Below are 25249 nucleotides of genomic sequence, written 5' to 3'. Positions count from 1 at the left end.
TCTTTTCCAAAAATCTCTCTGGGGTTTTGATAGTGCTGACCATGGAGTATGCAATGGGGAAGATCTTCTGCTTCACTGACCCCACAAATTGCCTTTCAGGAAGGCCAGAGCCGGCAAGGTTTCCCCCGAGACCAGCCATGAAAGTCATGAAGAGAACCGCAGGACTTAAACCAGACAGCTCTAGTGATGGACTACATGGAATTGGCAGAAATGACCGGCAGAATCCGAGACCAGGGAGAAGAGTCGGTGGAAGAAGATTGGAAGAAATTTAAAGACTACCTACAGAAATATTGTAAAATTAATGAATGTTAGAATGATGTTGGATGAAAAGTTATGTGGTTTTTAGCTATAATGCTATAAGGAGTATGAAAAAAATGGACTATTAACAGACAAAAATTTAATGTTACATTATTTTAAGATTAAAGATTAGGATAAACAAAGAGGGGAAGGATTTGCTGAACTAACAAATTGAACTGGAATACAAAAAGGGAGGTGTGAGGAGGTCCGGGAAATAAGCAAATGAAAGAAAGTGATGGAAAGATGGAATTGTTTTTTATCTATTTTTACTTTGTATTTTTCTTTTTTCTTTTTTCATTTTGTAAAATTCTAATAAATATCTTTTAAAAAAAATAAGCCAGACAGCTCCTGTTTTCTAAATAAACGGCTTTCTATTTTTTTACAAAATAAACTTTTTCTGAAAATAAATCCCTGTTTTGTGCCATGTTTTTATTATAGGGGAAATTTCTAAGTAGTGATGTCACAGGAAGAGGGGGCTGCACCCCCTTGTGACATCACAGGGAGTTGGTAGCCAATGGCCACAGCTGGGGAAACATCTGCACAGCCCTCCCAGGCCTCACAATGGGGGGGCACACCTCATTTTTAATAAATGACTGCTGAGGTGCCCCCCCATTGTGAGGCCAGTGAGGGCTGTGCAGATGTTTCCCCAGCTGTGGCCATTGGCTACAGGCTCCCTGTGATGTCATAGACATTTACCAACTTCCTGTGATGTCACAAACAGACATGGTGAATGAGGGGAAAGAGGCAGTTTTTGGTGGGGGGAGCAGCCCCTGGAGTTGGGGGGCAGGCAAGGCCATCCAGGGACACAGAAACGAGTTACCAACATTTGCGCCCTCTGGGCTCTTGGGCTCATCTCGCCTACACAGCTGCCAATAGAATAAAATAACTGGTTTTGCCTCCATACTACTAAGAAGGGTTTTCAGAGGGTTTAAACACTGCCTGCTTTTAGAAGAAGGAGCCCCTGCCCCGTGCACTGCAGAGGCTTATGTGAGCCACAAAGACCCGAGTTCGAATCTCACATCCATTTGCAAACTTAAGGAGGGGTCAAGGGGAAGGAGAGATGGTTTTTCCTCAACTCCACCCCACCGCCAGCCTTATAGCTTTGCAACATTATCTTCCCTCACTCTTCTGAGATCCTTCTGCATTGTACATTTAATTTTTTTTATTGATTTTTGCAAAATTATAAACAAAAAACAAACAAAAATCATAACCTCATTAAAAATTATACTTATTAACATTGTTAAGTGACTTCCTCGCTTCCCCTTGGTTGAATTTCAATGCATATCCTTTTAACGGTTTTCCAAATCACAGTTCTTATAAAAATTAACATTAGCATCCTTAAATCTTTTCATCAATGCAGAGCGCAACCCGAAAATACTTATCCTGAAGCGTATTTAACCCGAGGTATGACTGTACTTTGTTGGAAGCCGCCCAGGGAGACCCAGCCAGATGGGCAGGGTATAAATAAAAATTATTAATATTATTAATATTATATTATTTGGTAGTGCAGTTGGCTCTGGCTGGCTTCAGGAACTGCTCACTGCCATAGCGCCCGCCATTTTGCCTCTCCAGAAGTCCCCATATGACGTGTCTTGTGCCGTTGAACCAATCACGCAACATTCACTCCCTACTAATAAAACTACAACACTTAAAATATAAAACCGGGGACATTCAATGAAATCCGGGGACGGATTTTGTCTGGGGACAGATTTGTGAATCTGGGGACTGTCCCCGGGTAACGGGGACGTCTGGTAACCATAATTTTACTTTTTCTCATCTCTTCCAGGCTGAAAGAAGCCGGGGTGTCCTGTTCCATCTGCAGTATTGGTTCCACTCCCTCCTGCAGCCACCCGGTGCCTGAGATGGCCCAACTCAGCGAAGTCCACCCTGGGAACTTTCTCTTTTATGGTAAGGCACGTGGGATAAATGGAGTATTTGGGGAGGGGGCAGTAGCTCTGGATGGGCGACACAACCTGCTCCTTCCAGTACATTTCCAAGCACAATTCAAAGTGTTGGTGCTGACCTTGAAAGCCCTAAACGGCCTCGGTCCTGTATACCTGAAGGAGCGTCTCCACCCCCATCGTTCTGCCCAGACACTGAGGTCCAGCTCCGAGGGCCTTTTGGCGGTTCCCTCATTGCGAGAAGCAAAGCTGCAGGGAAGCAGGCAGAGGGCCTTCTCGGTAGTGGCGCCCACCCTGTGGAACGCCCTCCCATCAGATGTCAAAGAGAACAACAATTACCAGACTTTTAGAAGACATCTGAAGGCAGCCCTGTTTAGGGAAGCTTTTGATGTTTGATGTATTATGGTACAGTGGTACCTCAGAGTACATACCCTTCAGGCTACATATGCTTCAGACTCCGCTAACCCAGAAATAGAGCTTCAGGATAAGAACTTTGCTTCAGGATAAGAACAGAAATTGTGCTCCAGCAGCACGGCAGCAGTGGGAGGCCCCATTAGCTAAAGTGGTGCTTCAGGTTAAGTACAGACCTCTGGAACGAATTAAGTACTTAACCTGAGGTACCACTGTATTTTAATATTTTGTTGGAAGCCGCCCACAGTGGCTGGGGAAGCCTAGCCAGATGGGCGGGGTATAAATAACAATAAAGACATCGAGGAGAGAGCCAATCTCACTTCCCTAGGCAGGGAGTTCCAAAGTTGCCTGGGGGGAGCCACCACTGAGAAGGCCCTGCCCACCTAGTTTGCCAGGGAGGGGGGCAGCAGGACTGAGAGATGGGCCTCCCCCTGAAGATCTCAAAGCTCAGGCAGCTCCGTGCGAGGAATAGAAGCCATTATGGTAGGGCAAGCTCCGCAAAGAACAGCAAGCTAGCCAGGCTCTGGCTTGCAGCAGCCTTCCAAGTCCTCTCTGGCTGAGAGGGCTGCTCTGTGGAAGTTCCTGAGATCTTTCTGGGAATCTATTTACAACGAACTAAAAAAAATCTTTAAATATACCTTTATAAAAAAAACCTGAAGCCTTTTTGCTGGGGATAATTGGAGAGGAAATAAAAAAGGAAGATCAAACACTCTTTCAGTACGTGACAGTGGCTGCTAGAACTCTAATAGCGCAGAATTGGAAGACATCAAAAATCCCAACTATAAACGAGTGGCAATCCAAACTATTTGATTATTTAGAATTGGCAAAAATGACACAGAAAATAAGAAATCAAAAAGACATAAAGTTTAACAAAGAATGGAATAAATTTATGACATACATGGAAACAGAGGTAAAAAATCTAAAAATCACAGTAGGTGTGACATAACACTTGTGATGTAAAGAGTTTTTTGAGGAAAAGAAACTGCAGATAAAAAATCATATAATATATTTTGAAACCGAGATGAAGGGAAGTCAATTAGTGTTGTGTGTTATTTAGTAAATGTAACCTAATTTGTTGGTATCTTATGTTAGGAGATGTTTTTTTCTTTTGTTTTCTTTATTATTATTTCTCTTTTTTATATATTTCTTTTTTGTGTGTATGTGTTATGTATGTTTCTTTCGTTTGTTTTAATGTTTGATGTAGCAAAACGAATTAAAATCAATTAAAAAAAAGGAAGTTCCTGAGATCTGTTTTTCTAACTGGAGACGACTCTGCCGCTGTGCTCTGTATGCAGAAAGCTTCCCATTGAAAAAGGCAGATGGAAAAAGTTAAGAATGGCATGCCAGACCCACCTGTTTTGGTGTTTTTTTTGCTGGAAAGATCCACCAGAAATTGAAGTTCACTCCCTTTCTCTCTCCCCCCCCCCCCCGCACATAATTTATGTAGATTTACTCCTCCATTTCCAGTAACACTTTCCATGTGTTTCTCTTCCCCCACAGAGCTCGTTCCAAAGCTATGCTGGTGGAGAGGGGTGGCGAGGGAATCTGTCCCCCTGTGGGGAAAGAATAAATCAGCCCGAGCGATCCGGGAGGCCCCTTGAGCTGGCGACATTTGGCACAGCGTCACAAGAGCGGCGCAGTGTCTGAGAGGGGTCCCCAGGGGTCCAGGAAGGGACGCGGGTGGCGCTGTGGGTTAAACCACAGAGCCTAGGACTTGCCGATCAGAAGGACGGGGGTTCGAATCCCCGCAACGGGGTGAGCTCCCGTTGCTCAGTCCCTTCTCCTGCCAGCCTAGCAGTTTGAAAGCACGTCATGTGCAAGTAGATAAATAGGTACCACTCCGGCGGGAAGATAAACGACGTTTCCATGCGCTCCTCTGGTTCGTCAGAAGCGGCTTAGTCATGCTGGCCACATAACCCGGAAGCTGTATGCTGGCTCCCTCGGCCAGTAAAGTGAGATGAGCACCGCAACCCCAGTCGGCCACGACTGGACCTATTGGTCTTTTCACAGAGATCTCGGTGGTCACTATTACCTACGGCCCATCCGCCACTGACCTATGACCCTCTGAACCTTGCCCAGAACGGAATGCAGCCCTCACAGCCGCCGTCTCCCAGCAGCGGGACCTTTTCTGTGGTGGCCCCCAGAACAATTTCATTTGAATTCATTTATGTAAGAAACTTCCCCTCCCTCTCTCCCTTCCAGATGCCCAGCAGATGATGATCGGCTCCTGCCAGCTGGAAGACATCGCCGTCCGGGTCTTGACCAGGGTGATTGGCCACTACCCACACCGCAACCAGATGCTGGTGGACTGTGGCTGGACCGGCCTGAGTCTCCACAGCCTGGGGCAGCTGCCGACTGGCTACGCCCTGGTGGAAGGCCATCCCAACCTCAAGTAAATGGAGCTCGCTTTGGTGCTGTTGATCCTGGCCTTGTCAACATCTTAAAAGGAACTGCCTCCAAAATTTGGCTTTCCTACAAAGGGCCTTGCAGGATCTGACCAAAGGCCCATCTAGTCGTGCATCCTGACTTGGGGAAGCCCAGAATACAGGCAATAGCCTACTGCTGTCATATGTCTCAGCAGGATACTGTCTTAGGGCTTATCTGACAACATTTTGGAGGTCCCAAGTCACAAGGTGGTTAGATTGGTCTCAACTAGGGCCAGGGCCTTTTCAGTACTGGCTCCAATCTGGTGGAACGCTTTGTCACAAGAGACCAGGGCCCTGCGGGACTTGACATCTTTCCGCAGGGCCTGCAAGACAGAGCTGTTCCACCTGGCCTTTGGTTTGGACTCACTCTGACCCTTATGTTGCCCTCCCATTATGGTTTTGATCTATGGGCTACTTTTAAAAGGAGGCTGCATTTTAAACTGCATTTTAAACCTGCATTTTAAATTGGTTTCTGTTCCTATTATGTTTTTACTATAATCTTACTGGTGTTAGCCGCCTTGAGCCCGGCTCTAGCCAGGGAGGGCAGGGTATAAATAAATATTATTATTATTATTATTATTATTATTATTATTATTATTATTATTATTATTATCATGTCGTCCCACAATTTTTTCCATTTGTCCCACGATTTCTGGGCACAGTTCAGAAATGCCTTCCTTTTGTCTTGCCTCTTTCCGTAGGAAAACCCACAAATTTGCTCCTGAATCATAACAAGCGTCAAACGTTTGTTCCGATTTGGCAGTAAATCGTAGGTTTTCCAGGGAATATTTTTTTTATACAGTGGTACCTCGGCTTCAGGATCTGTCCTTCCAGTGAGCACTCAGGGCTGATTTCCTTCAGAATGGAGAGGTTTGATCTTCTTGCAGTCCATGGGACTCTCAAGAGTCTCCTCCAGCACCAGAATTCAAAAGCATCCATTCTCCGGCGATCAGCCTTCTTTATGGTCCAGCCCTCACTTCCATACATCACTACAGTGGTACCTCGGGTTAAGTACTTAATTCGTTCCGGAGGTGTGTTCTTAACCTGAAACTGTTCTTAACCTGAAGCACCACTTTAGCTAATGGGGCCTCCTGCTGCCGCCACGCCGCCGGAGCGCAATTTCTGTTCTCATCCTGAAGCAAAGTTCTTAACCCGAGGTACTATTTCTGGGTTAGCGGAGTCTGTAACTTGAAGCGTCTGTAACCTGAGGTACTACTGTAAATGTCTCCCATTTCGCCTTTTACTTGCCTTTTCTCTAAACGAAAGAGTCCGAAACACTGCACCGGGGAGTCTCTAAAACCCCTCAATAATTTTGGCAGCCATTTCTGAACCTTTTCCCAACTTGGCCATCTCCTCTCTGAGGTGAGGCGGCCAGAATTGTACACCGTCCTCCCAAATACGGCTGGCACCTTACGGATGCCATGTTCGCCTCACACCCATGAGATGGCTATTTTCTTTCTTTTTTAAAAAAATGATATTTATTGACAATTTAAAATTACAGGGGGAAAAAGGAAAAGGAAAAAGAGAAAAAAGAAATTAAACAATACAAGTCAAAAAAAAAAAAGAGTACAAAACACACAATACATCAGAACCAAAAACAAAAGCACAAAAAAAGAATTAAAAACAAATCCAATATTCCCATATCTTTGTCTTTCATTAACTTGTTTCATCAACCTCCTCACACCTCCCTTTTTTGTATTCTAACTAATAATTATCTCAGCAAATCCTTTCCATCTTTCACTATATTCTGCCCTTTAGTTATCTTAATTTATTTTAACCTTATCTTACCGTAAAAAGCCCTAAAACTTAAAACTTATTTGTACATAACTCCTTATAGCATTTCTACTAAAGCCAAATAGTTTCCTTCCAGCATTTTTCTAGCACTCATTATTTTTACAATATTTCTCTAAATAATTTTTTAAACTATCTTCCAATCTTCATGAGATGGCTATTTTCATGTGGCAGCATCTAACCCCCGGAACTCCCTGCCACTGGACTTCAGGCAGACGTTTTCCCTGTTCTCTTTGCGGCGCCGGCCTGACGTCAATAGGCAACCTGAGGCAGGGTCGGGGGGGACCAGAGACTCTGAAGCAAATCCCAACGGGCTTACAGATCTCTCTTTTCCCTCTGCAGGTTGGTCGGGATGACCCAGGAGCACGGCAGAATCGAACCCGTGGCAGGCAAGCTGGATTTTGCCCAGTTCCCCCTGGGCAGCCTCCTGGCACTGATCCCTTATCACGTAAGTACGGCTTGTGCACTGGAGAGCATTTGCGCGCTGAGACGCTGGCGTGCCTTCAGCTTTGCTGGAGGGAAGAGCGTCTCTGCCCATGTTCAGAGTGCCTTTCCCTCTGTGCCTCTGTGTGTGTGTGTGTGTGTGTGTGTGTGTGTGTGTGTGGTCTTCCCTCTTGATCCTCTCTCTCTTGCACACACACACACACACACAACTCTTTTTGGGGGGGTGAATAATTATTGAGTTTTTTCATCATTTTATCATCATTACAATCAACATTATCTCAAAAACAAAATAGGATATAAATTCCCCCCCAAAAAACCCTCACGACTTCCCTCAACTTCCTTTTCTGGTTCTTTGAACGTTTGCTTATCCCTGCTTGTTTTATTTTACTTTAATATGCAGTCTTTAACTTAAATATTCAGGGACGCGGGTGGCGCTGTGGGTAAAAGCCTCAGCGCCTAGGGCTTGCCGATCGAAAGGTCGGCGGTTCGAATCCCCGCGGCGGGGTGCGCTCCCGCTGCTCGGTCCCAGCGCCTGCCAACCTAGCAGTTCGAAAGCACCCCCGGGTGCAAGTAGATAAATAGGGACCGCTTACTGGCGGGAAGGTAAACGGCGTTTCCGTGTGCGGCTCTGGCTCGCCAGATGCAGCTTTGTCACGCTGGGAACGTGACCCGGAAGTGTCTGTGGACAGCGCTGGCTCCCGGCCTCTAGAGTGAGATGGGCGCACAACCCTAGAGTCTGGCAAGACTGGCCCGTACGGGCAGGGGTACCTTTACCGTTACCTTTTTAACTTAAATATTCTTACATTCTTCACATTTTTATACCCTACTTATTTTCACATTTCCTCTTGCACTTTATTATTTTCCCATTCTTACACCTTAATTTCTACGTTGTTAATTGGTAGTGTTTACTCAAACCCTTTACGGTTTTTCTGTAGGTACAACATAAATGGTTCCCAGTCTTTTTTAAAATCTCTATTGTCCTTATTCAGGGTTCAGCAACCTTTTCCAGCTGTGTGCCGGTACACTGTCCCTCAAACCATGTGGTGGGCCGGGCTATATTTTTTGGGGGGAAATGAACGAATTCCTATGCCCTACAAATAACCCAGAGATGCATTTTAAATAAAAGCACACATTCTACTCATGTAAAAACACACTGATTCCCAGACCATCTGCGGGCAGGATTGAGAAGGCGATTTGGGCCAGATTCGTCCCCCAGGCCTTAGGTTGCATACCGCTGTCCTTATCTCTAAGTTTTGCTCTTAGCTTCGCCATTTCAGCATATTCCATCCGTTTTTCTTGCCAGTCTTCTTTCATTGGAGTCTTGTCATCTTTCCATTTTTGGGGGGCTAGTAAAATCCTAGCTGCTGTTGTCGCACACATAAATAACTTCTATTCTTTTGGCAAGTCTTGACCTGTAATGCCTAACAAAATAGCTTCTGGATTATTTTTTTTAAAAGGTTTTTTTTATTAACAATTTCAACATAACAAAATATCGAAACATGTCATATTTGTTATTTTTTTTCCCCTTTCTCCCCACCTCCGAATCAAACCCTCCCCCCCCCCCGACTTCCCTCAGCTTCTCTCTCTGATTTCTCACCACATATTCTCTGCATACTGTAAAACTGTATAAATCCTTATATTATCTGTCTACAGTGGTGCCCCGCAAGACGAATGCCTCGCAAGACGAAAAACTCGCTAGACGAAAGGGTTTTCCGTTTTTTGAGTCGTTCCACAAGACAAATTTCCCTATGGGCTTGCTTCACAAGACGAAACATCTTGCGAGTTCTTGCGAGTTTGTTTCCTTTTTCTTAAAGCCGCTAAGCCGTTAATAGCCGCTAAGCCGCTAATAGCCGCTAAGCCGCTAATAGCCGTGCTGCGCAAGACGAAAAAAACCGCAAGACGAAGAGACTCGCGGAACGGATTAATTTCGTCTTGCGAGGCACCACTGTACTGTGTTAACGGTCCATAAATCTGTGTATGTTTGTTCAAAACCTGCCAAGGAGTCCAATTCATTCTGTTGTCTTTTTAAGTCATTTGTAAAAAGCTCCCATTCTTCTTTGAAGTCAAAGTTGTCCTTATCTCACAGTTTGTTTGTCAATTTCACCAGTTCCACATAGTTCATCAATTTTTCTTGCCGCTGTTCTTTCGTCGGGGTTTCCTCGTTCTTCCATCCTTGTGCTATCAAGACTCTTGCCGCTGCTGTAGCGTACATAAATACGGTAGGTTCCTTGCTTTTTCTTGGCATGTCGTGTCCTACAATCCCTAACAGAAATGCTTCTGGTTTTGTTGTTGTTGTTTAGCTGTTTATTATTGTCCGACTCTTCGTGACCCCCTGGACCAGAGCACGCCAGGCACTCCTGTCTTCCACTGCCTCCCGCAGTTTGGTCAAACTCATGCTGGTAGCTTCGAGAACACTGTCCCACCATCTCGTCCTCTGTCGTCCCCTTCTCCTTGTGCCCTCCATCTTTCCCAACATCAGGGTCTTTTCCAGGGAGTCTTCTCTTCTCATGAGGTGGCCAAAGTCTTGGAGCCTCAGCTTCAGGATCTGTCCTTCCAGTGAGCACTCAGGGCTGATTTCCTTAAGAATGGAGAGGTTGGATCTTCTTGCAGTCCATGGGACTCTCAAGAGTCTCCTCCAGCACCAGAATTCAAAAGCATCCATTCTTCGGCGATCAGCCTTCTTTATGGTCCAGCTCTCACTTCCATACATCACTACTGGGCAAACCATCGCTTTAACTATACGGACCTTTGTCGGCAAGGTGATGTCTCTGCTTTTTAAGATGCTGTCTAGGTTTGTCATTGCTTTTCTCCCAAGAAGCAGGCGTCTTTTAATTTTGTGACTGCTGTCACCATCTGCAGTGATCATGGAGCCCAAGAAAGTAAAATCTCTCACTGCCTCCATTTCTTCCCCTTCTATTTGCCAGGAGGTGATGGGACCAGTGGCCATGATCTTCGTTTTTTTGATGTTGAGCTTCAGACCATGGTTTTTTTTAGAAATGTCCTTTTAAACATTTTCTTCAGCTCCTGGCTTTTTAACAACTCTTGTGTCCCCGACAGGCCTGCGCCACTGCTGCCATGCACCCTGTCTACTACGTCCACAGCGAGGGGCGTGTGGTCGCTACTTGGAAGCCAGTCAGAGGCTGGTAGGAAGACGAGGAGGCGAGGAAAGACTCCCGAGCCGGAATAGAGATGGGAACTGCCTTTATGATCCGGAAGGTGTGCAAAGCGCCTTTCGAACTCGGGCCTCACGGGACGAGTTCAGTAAAACTATGAAGCTTTTTTCTGCATTCCTCAAGAAAAATCTGCAACAGTTGGAGGTGAGCTTTGTCAACAATGTTTAGGCAATATACATACCGTATTTTTCACTCCATAAGATGCACCCAACCATAAGACGCACCTAGTTTTTAGAGGAGGAAAACAAGAAAAAGAATATTCTGAACGAAACAGTGGATGTATGATTTTTGTGGTTGGTGCTGTGGCCACAGACATGTGATCTGATGGTGAGTTTGGGGTAGCCCAATGCAAAAATCCTGAGAATCCATGTGGATCCGTGCTTTGTAACCACACTTTTGCTCCATTGCGGCCCCACAAAACAGTGGGTGCATGATTTTTTTGGTGCAGGCTGTAGCCATGGACATGCTATGTGATCTGATGGTGAATTGGGGGTGACCCAATGCAAAAATCCTGAGGTTCTGTGGGCTTTTACCTCCCCGCTCCCAGGCAGCCTCCTTTATCGCTAGCCTCCCTTATCTCCCTCCCCGATCGCTTCCCGATCAGCTGCTTCCTTTCAACACTCCCTTCCCTCTTGTTTGCCTTAGTGTCTTTTCCTTAGCTGGAGGAGTTTCTTGCTCCTCCTTTTCTTCTAATTTCTCTCCTCATTGCTTTAGTCTTCCTGTTTCCCCTCTTTGCAAGTTGGCTGTCTTTACCTCCCACCTCCCAGGCAGCCTCCTTTATCTCTAGCTTCCCTTATCTCTCTCCCCGACCGGCAAATGATCAGCTGCTTCCTTTCAACACCCCCTCCCCCCTTTCAAAAAAAAACCATGATCTGCTTTTTGCCCCTGGGCAATTTGGCTCCAGGGACCACGCATTTGCTCCATAAGACACACAGGTATTTCCCCTTACTTTTTAGGAAGAAAAAAGTGAGTCTTATGGAGCGAAAAATACGGTGCGTAATAGACCATCTTTATAGAATTCCTTCAAACAATAACAAGTTCAAAATGAAATCTTAGGCTCAAAGTCTCTGAAAGTCTTTAAATGAAGAGAGGTACCCAACTTTGTACGATGAAAGATAAGCTGTGAAGCTTTGTGTATTCAGCAAATATAATGTCCAACACTGAACAGAGATTCCGGATTTTGACTGCTGTTTCGTAGGTCTTCGTCAGCGTGGTGGGAGAATATAGAATTGTTTCATAAACTGAAAATAAAATTTTACAGACGATGATGACCTGCATGACATATCACTTTGCAAAAATTATAAACTGTGATACAAACAGTAATGAAAAAGAGTACATACCCCATCTTATTTCGAATGAATATATGTGAATGAATGGGGGTGAACTGGCAGGGTGGATTTGATTTAAATCGAATCGATTTAAATCACGATTTTAAATCACTAGTCAGTAAGACTTGATTCAAATCTCTCTTTTTTAACAGAAAGACTCTTTCTGGCTGGTATCGTCCTAATATTGACAACCAGATTAAGGTTTCACTTTTGGAATAATAAAAATTTCAGAGTCGTTTTCACAATTATGTCAAAACTTACTGATTTGGGTATACTATTAGAAATACATAGGCTGATAATTATGAAATTATGGTGAGGTTTAACTATATTTGGACAACTTTGCTGCTGTACTTTATTGGAAGGAGAAAAACAATCATTTCCTTAATAACAATTTAAACAATTTATTTAACTAAGACAGTAACATTATAGCATCTGTATCCATGTTTGCCAACTGATGTGGTTAAACAATTTAAAAACACACACACTTAGACTGGGTTTTAACACACATGAAAAACTTTAAACAAATCCTTATTTCCTGATGAATAGCCTTTGGACTATAAAGTAACTTCAGTAGGAAACTATCTTTAGAAAGATATTACCTCCAGAAGCATTTTATTTTAAAAATCTGATTAAAAAAAGAAAAAACTGATTTAAATTTTTTAAAAACTGATTTTGGGTTGTTGTTGTTTTAAAAACAACAACAAAAACAAAAACAATTTATTTTTATCCACCCTGTGAGCTGGGCAGCCAGAAACATCTTAAGTCCGTGAGCAGCTACCCTATGGAACTCCCTGCCTATTGAAACCTTCGCAGCATAGTTTTCCCCTGCTTAAAACATTTTTTGTTAGGCAAGCCTGCCCAGATGCGTAAATGGTGACAGGTCTTAATCTCCTTTCAGCCTGCTGTTAACTGTAATGATTTTTTAAAATGTTTTTAATGCCTTGTTTTAAACTTTTTTTAACGGATGATTTTAATGCAGTGAACGGCTCAGAGGTTTGTTTACAAATAGGCAAGGTACAGATTTTGTTAAGTGAATAAATGAGATGAACATAACCACTCCTGTAAACGGATCAGAACAAATGATCAATAAAGTGCGGCTATGATCTAACATCTGTGTGAGCTTTGTGTGTGCCAGGCAGGATGGGTGCTTGATAAACAGGTTCTTCTGGAAGGAGCCCTTGGTCACTGGTAAAAGATAATAGAAAGATTCAGCGCCGGGAACTGAGAGGTTTAAAAAGTTGTAGTTGGTATTACAGGGCTTTTGTGAAAACCAGAGTGCCACAACTATCGCTTTTGATGCTTATCAGCTCCTAACCTGAGATTAAATATTCTTAGGTAAAGGTAAAGGTACCCCTGCCCGTACGGGCCAGTCTTGCCAGACTCTAGGGTTGTGCGCTCATCTCACTCTATAGGCCGGGAGCCAGCGCTGTCTGCAGACACTTCTGGGTCACGTGGCCAGCGTGACAAGCTGCATCTGGCAAGCCAGCGCAGCACACGGAAACGCCGTTTACCTTCCCGCTAGTAAGCGGTCCCTATTTATCTACTTGCACCCGGGGGTGCTTTCGAACTGCTAGGTTGGCAGGCGCTGGGACCGAGCAGCGGGAGCGCACCCCGCCGCGGGGATTCGAACCGCCGACCTGACGATCAGCAAGTCCTAGGCGCTGAGGTTTTACCCACAGCGCCACCTGCGTCCCTTTATTCCTAAATATTCTTAAACACCGACAATTGGGAAACACTGGCCTGTGAGTGCTCCAGTTGGAGAACAGCCTTTACCAAAGGTGTCCTGGGCTTTGAAGACACTCGAACTCAGGACGCAAGGGAGAAACGTGCTTAGAGGAAGGCACGCTTGGCAAATCCACACCGTGATCAACTCCCACCTGGAAACCTATGTCCCCAGTGTGGATCCAGAATTGGCCTCCACAGTCACTTACGGACTCATTGTTAAGACCGTGTTTATGGAAGACAATCTTACTCGGCTATGAGGGATTGCCAAAGGAGGAGGAGGAGGAGGCAGAAACCAGTAGAAGGAAGGAAGGAAGGAAGGAAGGAAGGAAGGAAGGAAGGAAGGAGGAAAGATCTTTATTTTTTCTGTTGCAACAGAGTCTTCCCTCCACCTTTCAAGGAGGTGAGGACTATGCTGAATATGTCTGATCCCAGAAGCTAAGCAGAGTCAGGTCTGGTTAGTACTTGGAGGGGAGACCGGGTGGGAATACAGGGTACCATAGGACTTAGAGGACTTGGAGTTGCTTGGGGAGTCGGACAGCAAAAGCTAACCCCAACGTTTTTCTACAACACTATCAGATATGGGGTATCAATGACTTTTAATGAGGCAGAAATGTTCTGCTTCCTCCTGAACGAAAAGAAACTGTGTTATTCCTGAAGTTATCTGAAGAAGTCTGCATGCACATGAAAGCTCATACCAATAACAAACTTAGTTGGTCTCTAAGGTGTATGGAAGTGAGAGCTGGACCATAAAGAAGGCTGATCGCTGAAGAATTGATGCTTTTGAATTATGGTGCTGGAGGAGACTCTTGAGAGTCCCATGGACTGCAAGAAGACCAAACCTCTCCATTCTGAAGGAAATCAACCCTGAGTGCTCACTGGAAGGACAGATCCTGAAGCTGAGGCTCCAATACTTTGGCCACCTCATGAGAAGAGAAGACTCCCTCGAGAAGACACTGATGTTGGGAAAGATGGAGGGCACAAGGAGAAGGGGGCGACAGAGGACGAGATGGTGGGACAGTGTTCTCGAAGCTACCAGCATGAGTTTGACCAAACTGCGGGAGGTAGTGGAGGACAGAGGTGCCTGGCGTGCTCTGGTCCAGGGGGTCACGAAGAGTCGGACACGACTAAACGACTAAACAACAACAACAACAAGGTGCTACTGGAAGGAACTTTTTTGTTTTGTTTCGATTACAGCAGACCAACACGGCTACCTACCTGTAACCGTGTTATTCCTCTTATATCTTCCTCACTGAGCAAATGTGTGGCAGCCAGACCCAGGTGATGGTTGTTAAATAGACTGACATCTTGCAATTTCTTTGGCTTTGTGGACTTGGGGGGCTGGGAGCCCTACGCACTCGCCCCATTCCCCCCAAACACACCCACCCCTTCTGAACAGACAGCTTCGGAAAGATGAAGAGCAAGGGAGAGCGCTGGCTGTGCGAGGGTCGTAACACAAAGATCCCAGGACTTTAAAGGCCAGGGGATCATAAAATTCTAGGGCTCTCTCCTTCCCAGTGGGGGGGGGGGGGAGCCTGGCCACACAGCTGCCTGCCTCTGATCTTTCTCAATGACCCTCCTTTGAAGTGCCTCAACAACTCCTGCCTATTCTTCCCAGCAGCGGAAAAATATATACCATTTGTTAATCCTGCGGGTTGGAATTGGGGGCGGCTGGGCAGGTACCTGGGAAACACTTGGGGGGGGCGTTGGAAAAGAGGGGCTGCGAGGAAACGAGAAGTCCACCTTGCTTGGTACTACAGTGGTACCTCGGGTTAAGTACTTAATTCGTTCCGGAGGTCCGTTCTTAACCTAAAGCACCACTTTAGTGAATGGGGCCTCCCGCTGCTGCTGCTGCGCCGCCAGAGCCCGATTTCTGTTCCTATCCTGAAGCAGTTCTTAAACTGAAGCACTATTTCTGGGTTAGCGGAGTCTGTAACCTGAAGCGTATGTAACCTGAAGCGTATGTAACCTGAGGTACCACTTTACTTTTTTTGGGAATATTTTTTATTAAGCATTTCAACATAACAAATGGTCAAAAATATATCATCCTCGTTCATTTCCCCCCTCCCCATTTTTCCCTCCCCCCCTCCCCAAAAAAGAAAAACCCCACCCTTCCACACACACACACACCCCAGACTTCCCTCAGCTCCTCTCTCTGGTTTTTCAGCATTTGTTATTCTCTGCATGTCACAGAATTGTCTTCGTGACCCCATGGGCCAGAGCACGCCAGGCACTCCTGTCTTCCACTGCCTCCCGCAGTTTGCTCAAACTCATGCTAGTAGCTTCGAGAACACTGTCCAACCATCTCGTCCTCTGTCGTCTCCTTCTCCTTGTGTCCTCCATCTTTCCCAACATCAGGGTCTTTTCCAGGGAGTCTTCTCTTCTCATGAGGTGGCCAAAGTCTTGGAGCCTCAGCTTCAGGATCTGTCCTTCCAGTGAGCACTCAGGGCTGATTGCCTTCAGAATGGAGAGGTTTGATCTTCTTGCAGTCCATGGGACTCTCAAGAGTCTCCTCCAGCACAAGAATTCAAAAGCATCCATTCTTTGGCGATCAGCCTTCTTTATGGTCCAGCTCTCACTTCCATACATCACTACTGGGCAAACCATAGCTTTAACTATATGGGCCTTTGTTGGCAAGGTGATATCTCTGCTTTTTTTAATCTATCTAAATATAATCAATAAAAAGTTTGTGTATGTTTATTCAAAACCTGCCAAGGAGATCAATTCATTTTGTTGTTTCTTTAAGTACTTTGTGAAGGGTTCCCGTTCATCTTTAAAGTCACAGTTATCCTTGTCATGCAATTTATATGTTGGTTTTGCAAATTCTGCATAGTGCATCAGTTTCTCTTGCCCCGGATCTTTGGTTGGGATGTCTTCATTTTTCCATCCTTGTGCTATTAAGACTCTTGCCACCGTTGTCGCGTACATGAAGATATTTTTTAGTTTCCTTGGCAGGTCTTTTCCTACAATCCCTAACAAAAATGTGTGGATCCAGAATTGGCCTCCACAGTCACTTTCCCTAGCACCTCATATGCTTCCCACTTAACTTGACTTCACATTAAACCCCAGAGTCACAAAAACCTTCGCTGCGTTTCCTGCATTGTAGGAGGGGGAACCGGATAAGACTCTGGGTCCCTTCCAAGTTTGCAGCGCTATGATCATATGAAACAATTTGCAGCAACACTATGAATCTGTCTCTAATCTTCTTTGCAGCCTTTGCAAAGACAGGCACTTCCTTTGTCACAAAGCCACCTGTTTGACCCAAGAAAAAGAATTGTGCTGTTTCTACCAAGGTATTCCTTCTGTGTGTCAACAAAGATTTTCAGGAATCTCTCTTGGATCACCGTATTAGGGCAGATTAGCAGACAGGGGAAAATGTCTTCTGCCTGATATTGGCCACAAGTACAGAATCTGCATTAGCCTGGAGAAGAGGAGGTTAAGGGGTGATATGATAGCCATGTTCCAATATATAAAAGGATGTCATATAGAGGAGGGAGAAAGGTTGTTTTCTGCTGCTCCAGAGAAGCGGACACGGAGCAATGGATCCAAACTACAAGAAAGAAGATTCCACCTAAACATTCGGAAGAACTTCCTGACAGTAAGAGCTGTTCGACAGTGGAATTTGCTGCCAAGGAGTGTGGTGGAGTCTCCTTCTTTGGAGGTCTTTAAGCAGAGGCTTGACAACCATATGTCAGGAGTGCTCTGATGGTGTTTCCTGCTTGGCAGGGGGTTGGACTCGATGGCCCTTGTGGTCTATTCCAACTCTATGATTCTATGATTCTATTCTATGCCTTTGTAAGTGAGCTTGTTAGAGCCACCATCCAGGACTGCATTTCACAGAATCACAGAATTGTACAGTTGAAAGGGACCTTGATGGTCATCTAGACCAAACCCCTACTATGAAGGGATCTCAACCAAAGTATCCATGACAATTGGCCATCCAGCCTCCGGGGTTTCTTCAGGAAGCACACATGCATTTAGTAAAATAGGTAAAGGTAAAGGGACCCCTAGGGACGCGGGTGGCGCTGTGGGTAAAACCTCAGCGCCTAGGACTTGCCGATCGCATGGTCGGCGGTTCGAATCCCCGCGGCGGGGTGCGCTCCCGTCGTTCGGTCCCAGCGCCTGCCAACCTAGCAGTTCGAAAGCACCCCCGGGTGCAAGTAGATAAATAGGGACCGCTTACTAGCGGGAAGGTAAACGGCGTTTCTGTGTGCGGCTCTGGCTCGCCAGATGCAGCTTTGTCACGCTGGCCACGTGACCCAGAAGTGTCTCCGGACAGCGCTGGCCCCCGGCCTCTTGAGTGAGATGGGCGCACAACCCTAGAGTCTGTCAAGACTGGCCCGTACGGGCAGGGGTACCTTTACCTTTTAAAGGGACCCCTGACCATTAGGTCCAGTCGTGACCGACTCTGGGGTTGCGGCGCTCATCTCGCTTTATTGGCCGAGGAAGCCGGCGTACAGCTTCCGGGTCATGTGGCCAGCATGACTAAGCTGCTTCTGGCGAACCAGAGCAACGCACGGAAATGCCGTTTACCTTCCCGCCAGAGCGGTACCTATTGATCTACTTGCACTTTGATGTGCTTTCGAACTGCTAGGTGGGCAGGAGCAGGGACCGAGCAACGGGAGCTCACCCCGTCGTGGGTATTCGAACCGCCGACCTTCTGATCGGCAAGTCCTAGGCTCTGTGGTTTAACCCACAGCGCCACCCGTGTCCCTAGTAAAATAACCGGCTCTAAAAATGCTGTTTTTAAAAAACAGAATACCAATGAGAAAATTTGGATTTCCCTATTTATTGCATGGCCCTTCTGTAATCTACCCAGAATAATAGGATTGTTGTTAACCAGAGTGGTGATGTAGTTGAGCTGTGTGCACAAGACTCTTCGCTTTTGTGTGGCCATAATAAAGCCTGCTGTACAAAGGGAAGAATCGTACCTGGTGCTCCGCCTACTTTTTCCTTCTGGCCCCGCCCACCTCTGACATGCGGTCCTCCTGGGAGGTTACCCACCCACGCCCTAAACCCCAAAATAAGATCTGGCCAGCCCAGGTCTCTTACAAGATCCACGGCAATTTTCTCCAGCCCCAACTGCTGAGTTTGCAGAACGCTCATCGTCAATTTGTGGTGACCCTGGGAGGCAACTGGTGCTTCAGGCTTTAAAGCAGGTTCCCCATCACATGGGAACTTTTTGGGGGGCTGAACCTGCATTCAGAGTGCAAACATGCAAATACACACCCCCAGCTGGCGGCCCCTGCAAAATCAGAGCAGGTCTGCAAAACAGGAGAATCAGGTATTTGGGGATTGGGGTGGACCAGCAAAGTAACGTGGAAGACAAGGGGCACACACCAGGGTCTTTAACGCTGCCGTTGCTACACACAGGCTTCCTGGGTCTTGATGTTGAATCCCGATAAGGCGGAAGTAATGTTGTTGGGGGACAGGGGGCGGGGAGGAGTGGGGGACTCCCTGGTCCTGAATGGGGTAACTGTGCCCCTGAAGGACCAGGTGCGCAGCCTGGGAGTCATTTTGGACTCGCAGCTGTCCATGGAGGTGCAGGTCAATTCTGTGTCCAGGGCAGCTGTCTACCAGCTCCATCTGGTACACAGGATGAGACCCTACCTGCCCGCGGACTGTCTCTCCAGAGTGGTGCATGCTCTGGTTATCTCCCGCTTGGAGTACTGCAATGTGCTCTATGTGGGGCTACCTTTGAAGGTGACCTGGAAACTACAACTAATCCAGAATGAGGAAGCAAGACTGGTGACTGGGAGTGGCCACCGAGACCATATAACACCAGTCTTGAAAGACCTACAATGGCTCCCAGTACGTTTCCGAGCACAATTCAAAGTGTTGGTGCTGACCTTGAAAGCCCTAAATGGCCTCAGTCCAGTAGAGCTGAAGGAGGGTCTCCACCCCCATCGTCCAGCCCAGATACTGAGGTCCAGCTGCAGGGAACCAGGCAGAGGGCCTTCTCAGTGGTGGCACCCGCCCTGTGGAACGCCCTCCCATCAGATGTCAAAGAAATAAACAACTATCTGACGTTTAGAAGACATCTGAAGGCAGCCTTGTTTAGGGAAGTTTTTAATGACTGATGTTTTAATGTATTTTTAATCTTTTGTTGGAAGCCGCTCAGAGTGGGCGGGGTATAAATAAAATATATTATTATTATTATTATTATTATTATTATTATTATTATTATTATTAGACAGGAAATATAGAATCAAATACAGTGGTACCTCGGGTTAAGTACTTAATTCGTTCCGGAGGTCCGTTCTGAACCTGAAACTGTTCTTAACCTGAAGCACCACTTTAGCTAATAGGGCCTCCCGCTGCCGCCGCGCCGCTGGAGCACAATTTCTGTTCTCATCCTAAAGCAAAGTTCTTAACCTGAGGTAATATTTCTGGGTTAGCGGAGTCTGTAACCTGAAGCGTATGTAACCTGAAGCGTATGTAACCCGAGGTCCCACTGTAACTGTAGGGTTGGAATCGATTGTCCCAGCTCCTTGGTTTCTCCCAAAAATTAGTTCTCCCCAGTTTATTTCTTTAAGCCCTCGTGAAAATTCATCTAGTATGGATTTCTCTGCCAGGGTCCTACACGAGAGTGGGACGATCCTAACAATAAACACATCTGTGTGTGACTAAATTTACAGTGGTACCTCGGGTTACAGATGCTTCAGGTTATAGACGCTTCAGGTTTACAGACTCCGCTAACCCAGAAATAGTACCTCAGGTTAAGAACTTTGCTTCAGGATGAGAACAGAAATCACGCGGCGGCGGTGGGAGGCCCCATTAGCTAAAGTGGTACTTACGAACAGTTTCAGGTTAAGAATGGACCTCCAGAACGAATTAAGTTCTTAACTCGAGGTACCACTGTACTTCTCTTTTTTTGCAAGAGGTTTTCCCTTTGCACACTGGATGTTATTTCTCACTGTTTCCCCATATTTTTGGGTACTTTCACCGCCATGGATGTGTTCCGGTCGGACAAGTCTGCCTTGCAAAATTCAGAGGAGCGACCTAGGCGGTCACAAAGGATTAATAAGCAAGGAGGACATCCTCACCGAAGCACTGCAAGTTGCCTGGGCATCTCTGAGCTCTCTGAGCAACATTGCCTGGGGGTGAAGGGGGGGGGCTGTTCTGCCTGCTTCCTGCTCCTTAAAACCCAGCTGGGATACCAGCAAGATCAAAGGCACCAGCCTCTGCTACTGTTCATCTGGCAGGGTTAATAGACGCCCCCCCTGGCCTGGCAGATTCCAAAGAGTGGGAGGGAGAGATCAGAGGGAAAGGCACACATACACCCTTTCCAAAAAGGAAGAGGAGGAATGAACAAGCCCCCTTTTATCTAAATGAGTGGTATTTAGATAACAGGCCTGCTCAGCAAACAGCTTGTGGGGTGCCCCAAAATTATACCCCTTGCAAGCCCCCGCTCTCTCCAAATACACTATCCTGGTCTGTTCAGGACCAAAAAAACCCCCAAACCCATCCTTTGTAGTAACCTGCCTGGGAGCAGGTTTTGGGTTTTCCAACACTCCCACGACCATCGTTCCGATACATTTGAACGACAGGAATCATTTAAACCAGGAGCCAGCAAACTTTCTCAGCAGGGGACCGGTCCACTGTCCCTCAGACCTTGTGGGGGGCCGGACTATATTTTTGGGGGGGAAACAACTGAACAAATTGCTATGCCCCACAAATAACCCAGAGATGCATTTTAAATAAAAGCACACATCCTACTCATGTAAAAACATGCTGATTCCCGGACCGTCTGCGGGCCGGATTGAGAAGGCGATTGGGCCGGATCTGGCCTCCGGACCTTAGTTTGCCTACCCATGATTTAAACAGATGTTATTATTAAGGGTTTGTTGTTTTTGTATCCAGCCTCCGTCGAGCAAAAAGGTAGCTTGTTTTCCCTTCCCTCCCCCCTCATTTAATGCCCACAACGACCCTGTGAGGTGGGTTAGACTGAGAGTGCGTGACTAGCCCAGGCGCACTCAATGAGCTTCGTTGCTGAGTTGGGATTCGAACCCTGAGCTCCTGCCAGATCCTAGTCTGACGCTCTAACCACTACACCACAGCAGCTCTCGTGCATTTAAAGGGCTTCCTAATTCATATGGTAGCGGCTTTTTCAGTGAAGAAAGCATATATATATATGTGTGTGTGTGTGTGTGTGTGTGTGTGTACACACACACACACACACACATATACATATATATATATATATACAGAGAGAGAGTGTGTGTGTGGTACCTTGGTTCTCAGACTTAATTCATTCCGGAAGTATGTTCCAAAACCAAAGTGCTTTTCCATACTTTTAAAAACAACCCCTAAAACAGCAATTTAACATGGATTTAATGAGACCATTGATCCGTAAAATGAAAGCGAGAATCAATCTACTGTACCATAAAATAAATAAGACAGTATTGTAGATGATAAAAATTAAAATTAATTTCTGCAGTCACACAATCAATCCATCAGTAGCTGAACTTGGTTCCACACAGCCACTAAAACAAACCAAAAAGCCTCAAAAACAAAAACGCAAAATAAATCGCAAAAACAAAAGGAACGGATGAAGTTTGTAAACCGAGGTACCACTGTATGTATGGTATAGGCCGTCCCAATTTCCATCGGAGAAATGTTGCGTTTTGGCAAGCCAGGTTAAAAACAGGAAGGTGAAAGACCTCTCCGCAAAGAGGGGGGAACTGATGGCAGAGATCTGCTGGGATCTCTCCTTGCCCTTTGCGATGAATGGGAGTGCAGCAGTGGCTCAGAGCAGCTCCATTCATTTCAATGGCACTTGCGCAGGAGAGCATTGTGAAAAGGAGTTGGTGCTGACCTTGAAAGCCCTAAACGGCCTCGGTCCAGTATACCTGAAGGAGCGTCTCCACCCCCATCGTTCTGCCTGGACACTGAGGTCCAGCTCCGAGGGCCTTCTGGTGGTTCCCTCCCTGCGAGAAGCGAGGTTACAGGGAACCAGGCAGAGGGCCTTCTCAGTGGTGGCACCCGCCCTGTGGAATGCCCTCCTGTCAGATGTCAAAGAGAACAACAACTACCAGACTTTTAGAAGACATCTGAAGGCAGCCCTGTTTAGGGAAGCTTTTAATGTTTAACAGACTACTGTATTTTAATACTTTGTGCGAAGCCGCCCAGAGTGGCTGGGGAAACCCAGCAAGATGGGCAGGGTATGAATAATGAATTATTATTAATATTAATATTATAACTTTTTTCTTCTTGAAAAAAACACAATTTCCTCTATCATAAAGGGATGAACCGTTGCTTAGAAACACTGAAAAATGGCCTAATTCTTCTCAGTTGTGGAAAAAAGTCACCCGGAAATGAAAAGTTGGAATCACCGTATAGAATAATAATCATCATCATCATCATCATAAGCTGAAGTCTTAAGCATTCTTTTTGGGAGCAAGTCCTGTCGTTTCTGCTCTGTATATGTGATTGAAATTGGTCTGTACAAGTGTATGAGCATCAAGGAATCTTGGGGAAAGAGCCTACAGTCTTTTCAGCTGCTCTTTGGCTCACCTTCGTCTTAAGGTAAAGGTAAAAGGACCCCTGACCGTTAGGTCCAGTCGCGGACGACTCTGGGGTTGCAGCGCTCATCTCGCTTTATTGGCCGAGGGAGCCGGCATACAGTTTCCGGGTCATGTGGCCAGCCTGACTAAGCCGCTTCTGGCGAACCAGAGCAGCGCACGGAAACGCCGTTTACCTTCCCGCCAGAGTGGTACCTATTTATCTACTTGCACTTTGAAGTGCTTTTGAACTCCTAGTTGGCAGGAGCAGGGACCGAGCAATGGGAGCTCACCCCGCCGCAGGGCTTTGAACCGCCGACCTTCTGATCGGCAAGTGCTAGGCTCTGTGGTTTAACCCACAGCGCCACCCGCGTCTTACTTATTGGTTAATTGGTTATAGCAGGCACATCCGACTCACAAGATAATAATCATAATATAATCATAATTTATCATTCATACCCTGCCCTTCATTCCCCAGCCACCCTGGGCGGCACCCAACAGAATATTAAAAACATAAAACATTAAAAACTTCCTTCTCCTCCTCCTCCTCCTCCTCCTCCTCCTTCTTCTTCTTCTTCTGCTTCTTCTTCTTCTTCTCCTTCTTCTCCAAAAAAACCCGATAGCACGCCATGTACAATTTTGGCGGACATCTCCCCCCCCCCCAAAAAAAACCCTCTTTTTCTCTTGCCAATGCCATCTTCCCACCCCAAACCCCACCCCCCTTTCAACATTATCTCTACATTCACAGTCAGCTTGTAAAAATGGTTATTGACTCTGCATCCCGCTGTCTCTTTTGTCAGGAGGGATGTATGTAGACAAGGCCCTTCCTGGACTGGGAGAAGGGGCCGGGGGATTCCAGAGATCAAGGGATGGAAAAGAAAGACCTGTTTGGTCAGCCCCCTGGGGCCAGGGCAAGTTTATGTCCTCCTCGCTCCCCCTTCTCCTCCCTTCCCCTCCTTGCAATAAACCCAAGCAGTGGGGGTGTCCCAATCTCCTTTCTGGTTTTAATTGTTTTAAACTGCGGGCTCCGGGCTTCTCAGCCTCGATCAAAGTTAGCCTCTCTGAAATCAATAACAACTGGTGTTAGGCAGAGCGAGAGGTTGGCAATCCTGTCTCCCTTCTTAGTTTAGTGTTTGAGGACCGGGACATTTGCAGGGAAACCAAAATGCTTGTTGACGAAGCTATTGTACTATATCAACCTTCCTGTGTGCTTGTGAAACATGGACCACTTATAAACGCCATCTCCACCTCCTCGATAGATTTCATCAATGGTGTCTCCGAAAATTTTTACACATCACTTGGGAAGATGCGGGTGGCGCTGTGGGTTAAACCACAGAGCCTAGGACTTGCCGATCAGAAGGTCGTCGGTTCGAATCCCCGTGACGGGGTGAGCTCCTGTTGCTCAGTCCCTGCTCCTGCCAACCTAGCAGTTCGAAAGCACATCAAAGTGCAAGCAGATAAATAGGTCCCACTCCGGCAGGAAGGTAAACGGCGTTTCCGTGCGCTGCTCTGGTTCGCCAGAAGCGGCTTAGTCATGCTGGCTGCATGACCCAGAAGCTGTACGCTGGCTCCCTCGGCCGATAAAGCGAGATGAGCGCCGCAACCCCAGAGTCAGCCACGACTGGACCTAATGGTCAGGGGTCCCTTTACCTTTACTTGGGAAGACAGGCAAACTAATACAGTGGACACTCGGGTTGCGAACGTGATCCGTGCGGGATGCACGTTCGCAACTCTGCGCCCGCGCGGGTTGCAATTTGGCGGTTCTGCACATGCGCAAAGCATGAATTAGTACTTTGCACATGTGCAACCCCTGGAACCCGGAAGTAACCCGTTCCTGTACTTCTGGATTTTGGCAGGTCCGTAACCTGAAACGCAACCTGAAGCGTCTGTAACCTGAGGTATGACTGTACCAGTGTACTGGCAGAAGCGAAGATCATCAGTGTCGAAGCAATGATTCTTCAACATCAACTTTGTTGGACTGGTCATGTTGTGCGGATGCCTGATGATCGTCTTCCAAAGCAACTACTCTATTCCGAACTTAAAAATGGAAAGTGTAATGCTTGTGGTAAAAAAAAAAGAGGTTTAAATACTGTCTCAAGGCAAATCTTTTAAAAAATGTAGTTTAAACACCGACAACTGGGAAACACTGTCTTGCGAGCGCTCCAGTTGGAGAACAGCCTTCACCAAAGGTGTCATGGGCTTTGAAGACACTCGAACTCAGGACGCAAGGGAGAAAGGGAGAAAGGTGCTAAG

The 25249-nt window shown here is 46.4% G+C and overlaps 1 protein-coding gene across 2 annotated transcripts in view; it reads left to right on the top strand.

Annotated features, from left to right (window-relative positions):
* Nucleotides 1–12879, top strand: part of LOC114607579 (D-serine dehydratase-like) — a 33902-nt gene extending 21023 nt beyond the window's left edge. For both annotated transcript variants that reach the window (XM_028750905.2, XM_028750906.2), the window contains 4 exons: nt 2084–2205; nt 4812–5001; nt 7169–7274; nt 10328–12879. In XM_028750905.2, the coding sequence (XP_028606738.2) occupies nt 2084–2205; nt 4812–5001; nt 7169–7274; nt 10328–10417 (508 nt within the window). In that variant the 3' untranslated portion in view covers nt 10418–12879. The remainder of the gene's footprint in view (nt 1–2083; nt 2206–4811; nt 5002–7168; nt 7275–10327) is intronic.
* Nucleotides 12880–25249: the final 12370 nt, after the last annotated feature.

The sequence above is a fragment of the Podarcis muralis genome, chromosome 12 (genome assembly GCF_964188315.1).
Source record: "Podarcis muralis chromosome 12, rPodMur119.hap1.1, whole genome shotgun sequence".
NCBI lineage: Eukaryota > Metazoa > Chordata > Lepidosauria > Squamata > Lacertidae > Podarcis > Podarcis muralis.
The sequence above is the reverse complement of the archived record's forward strand: the minus strand, read 5'-3'. Positions and strand labels throughout refer to the sequence as shown.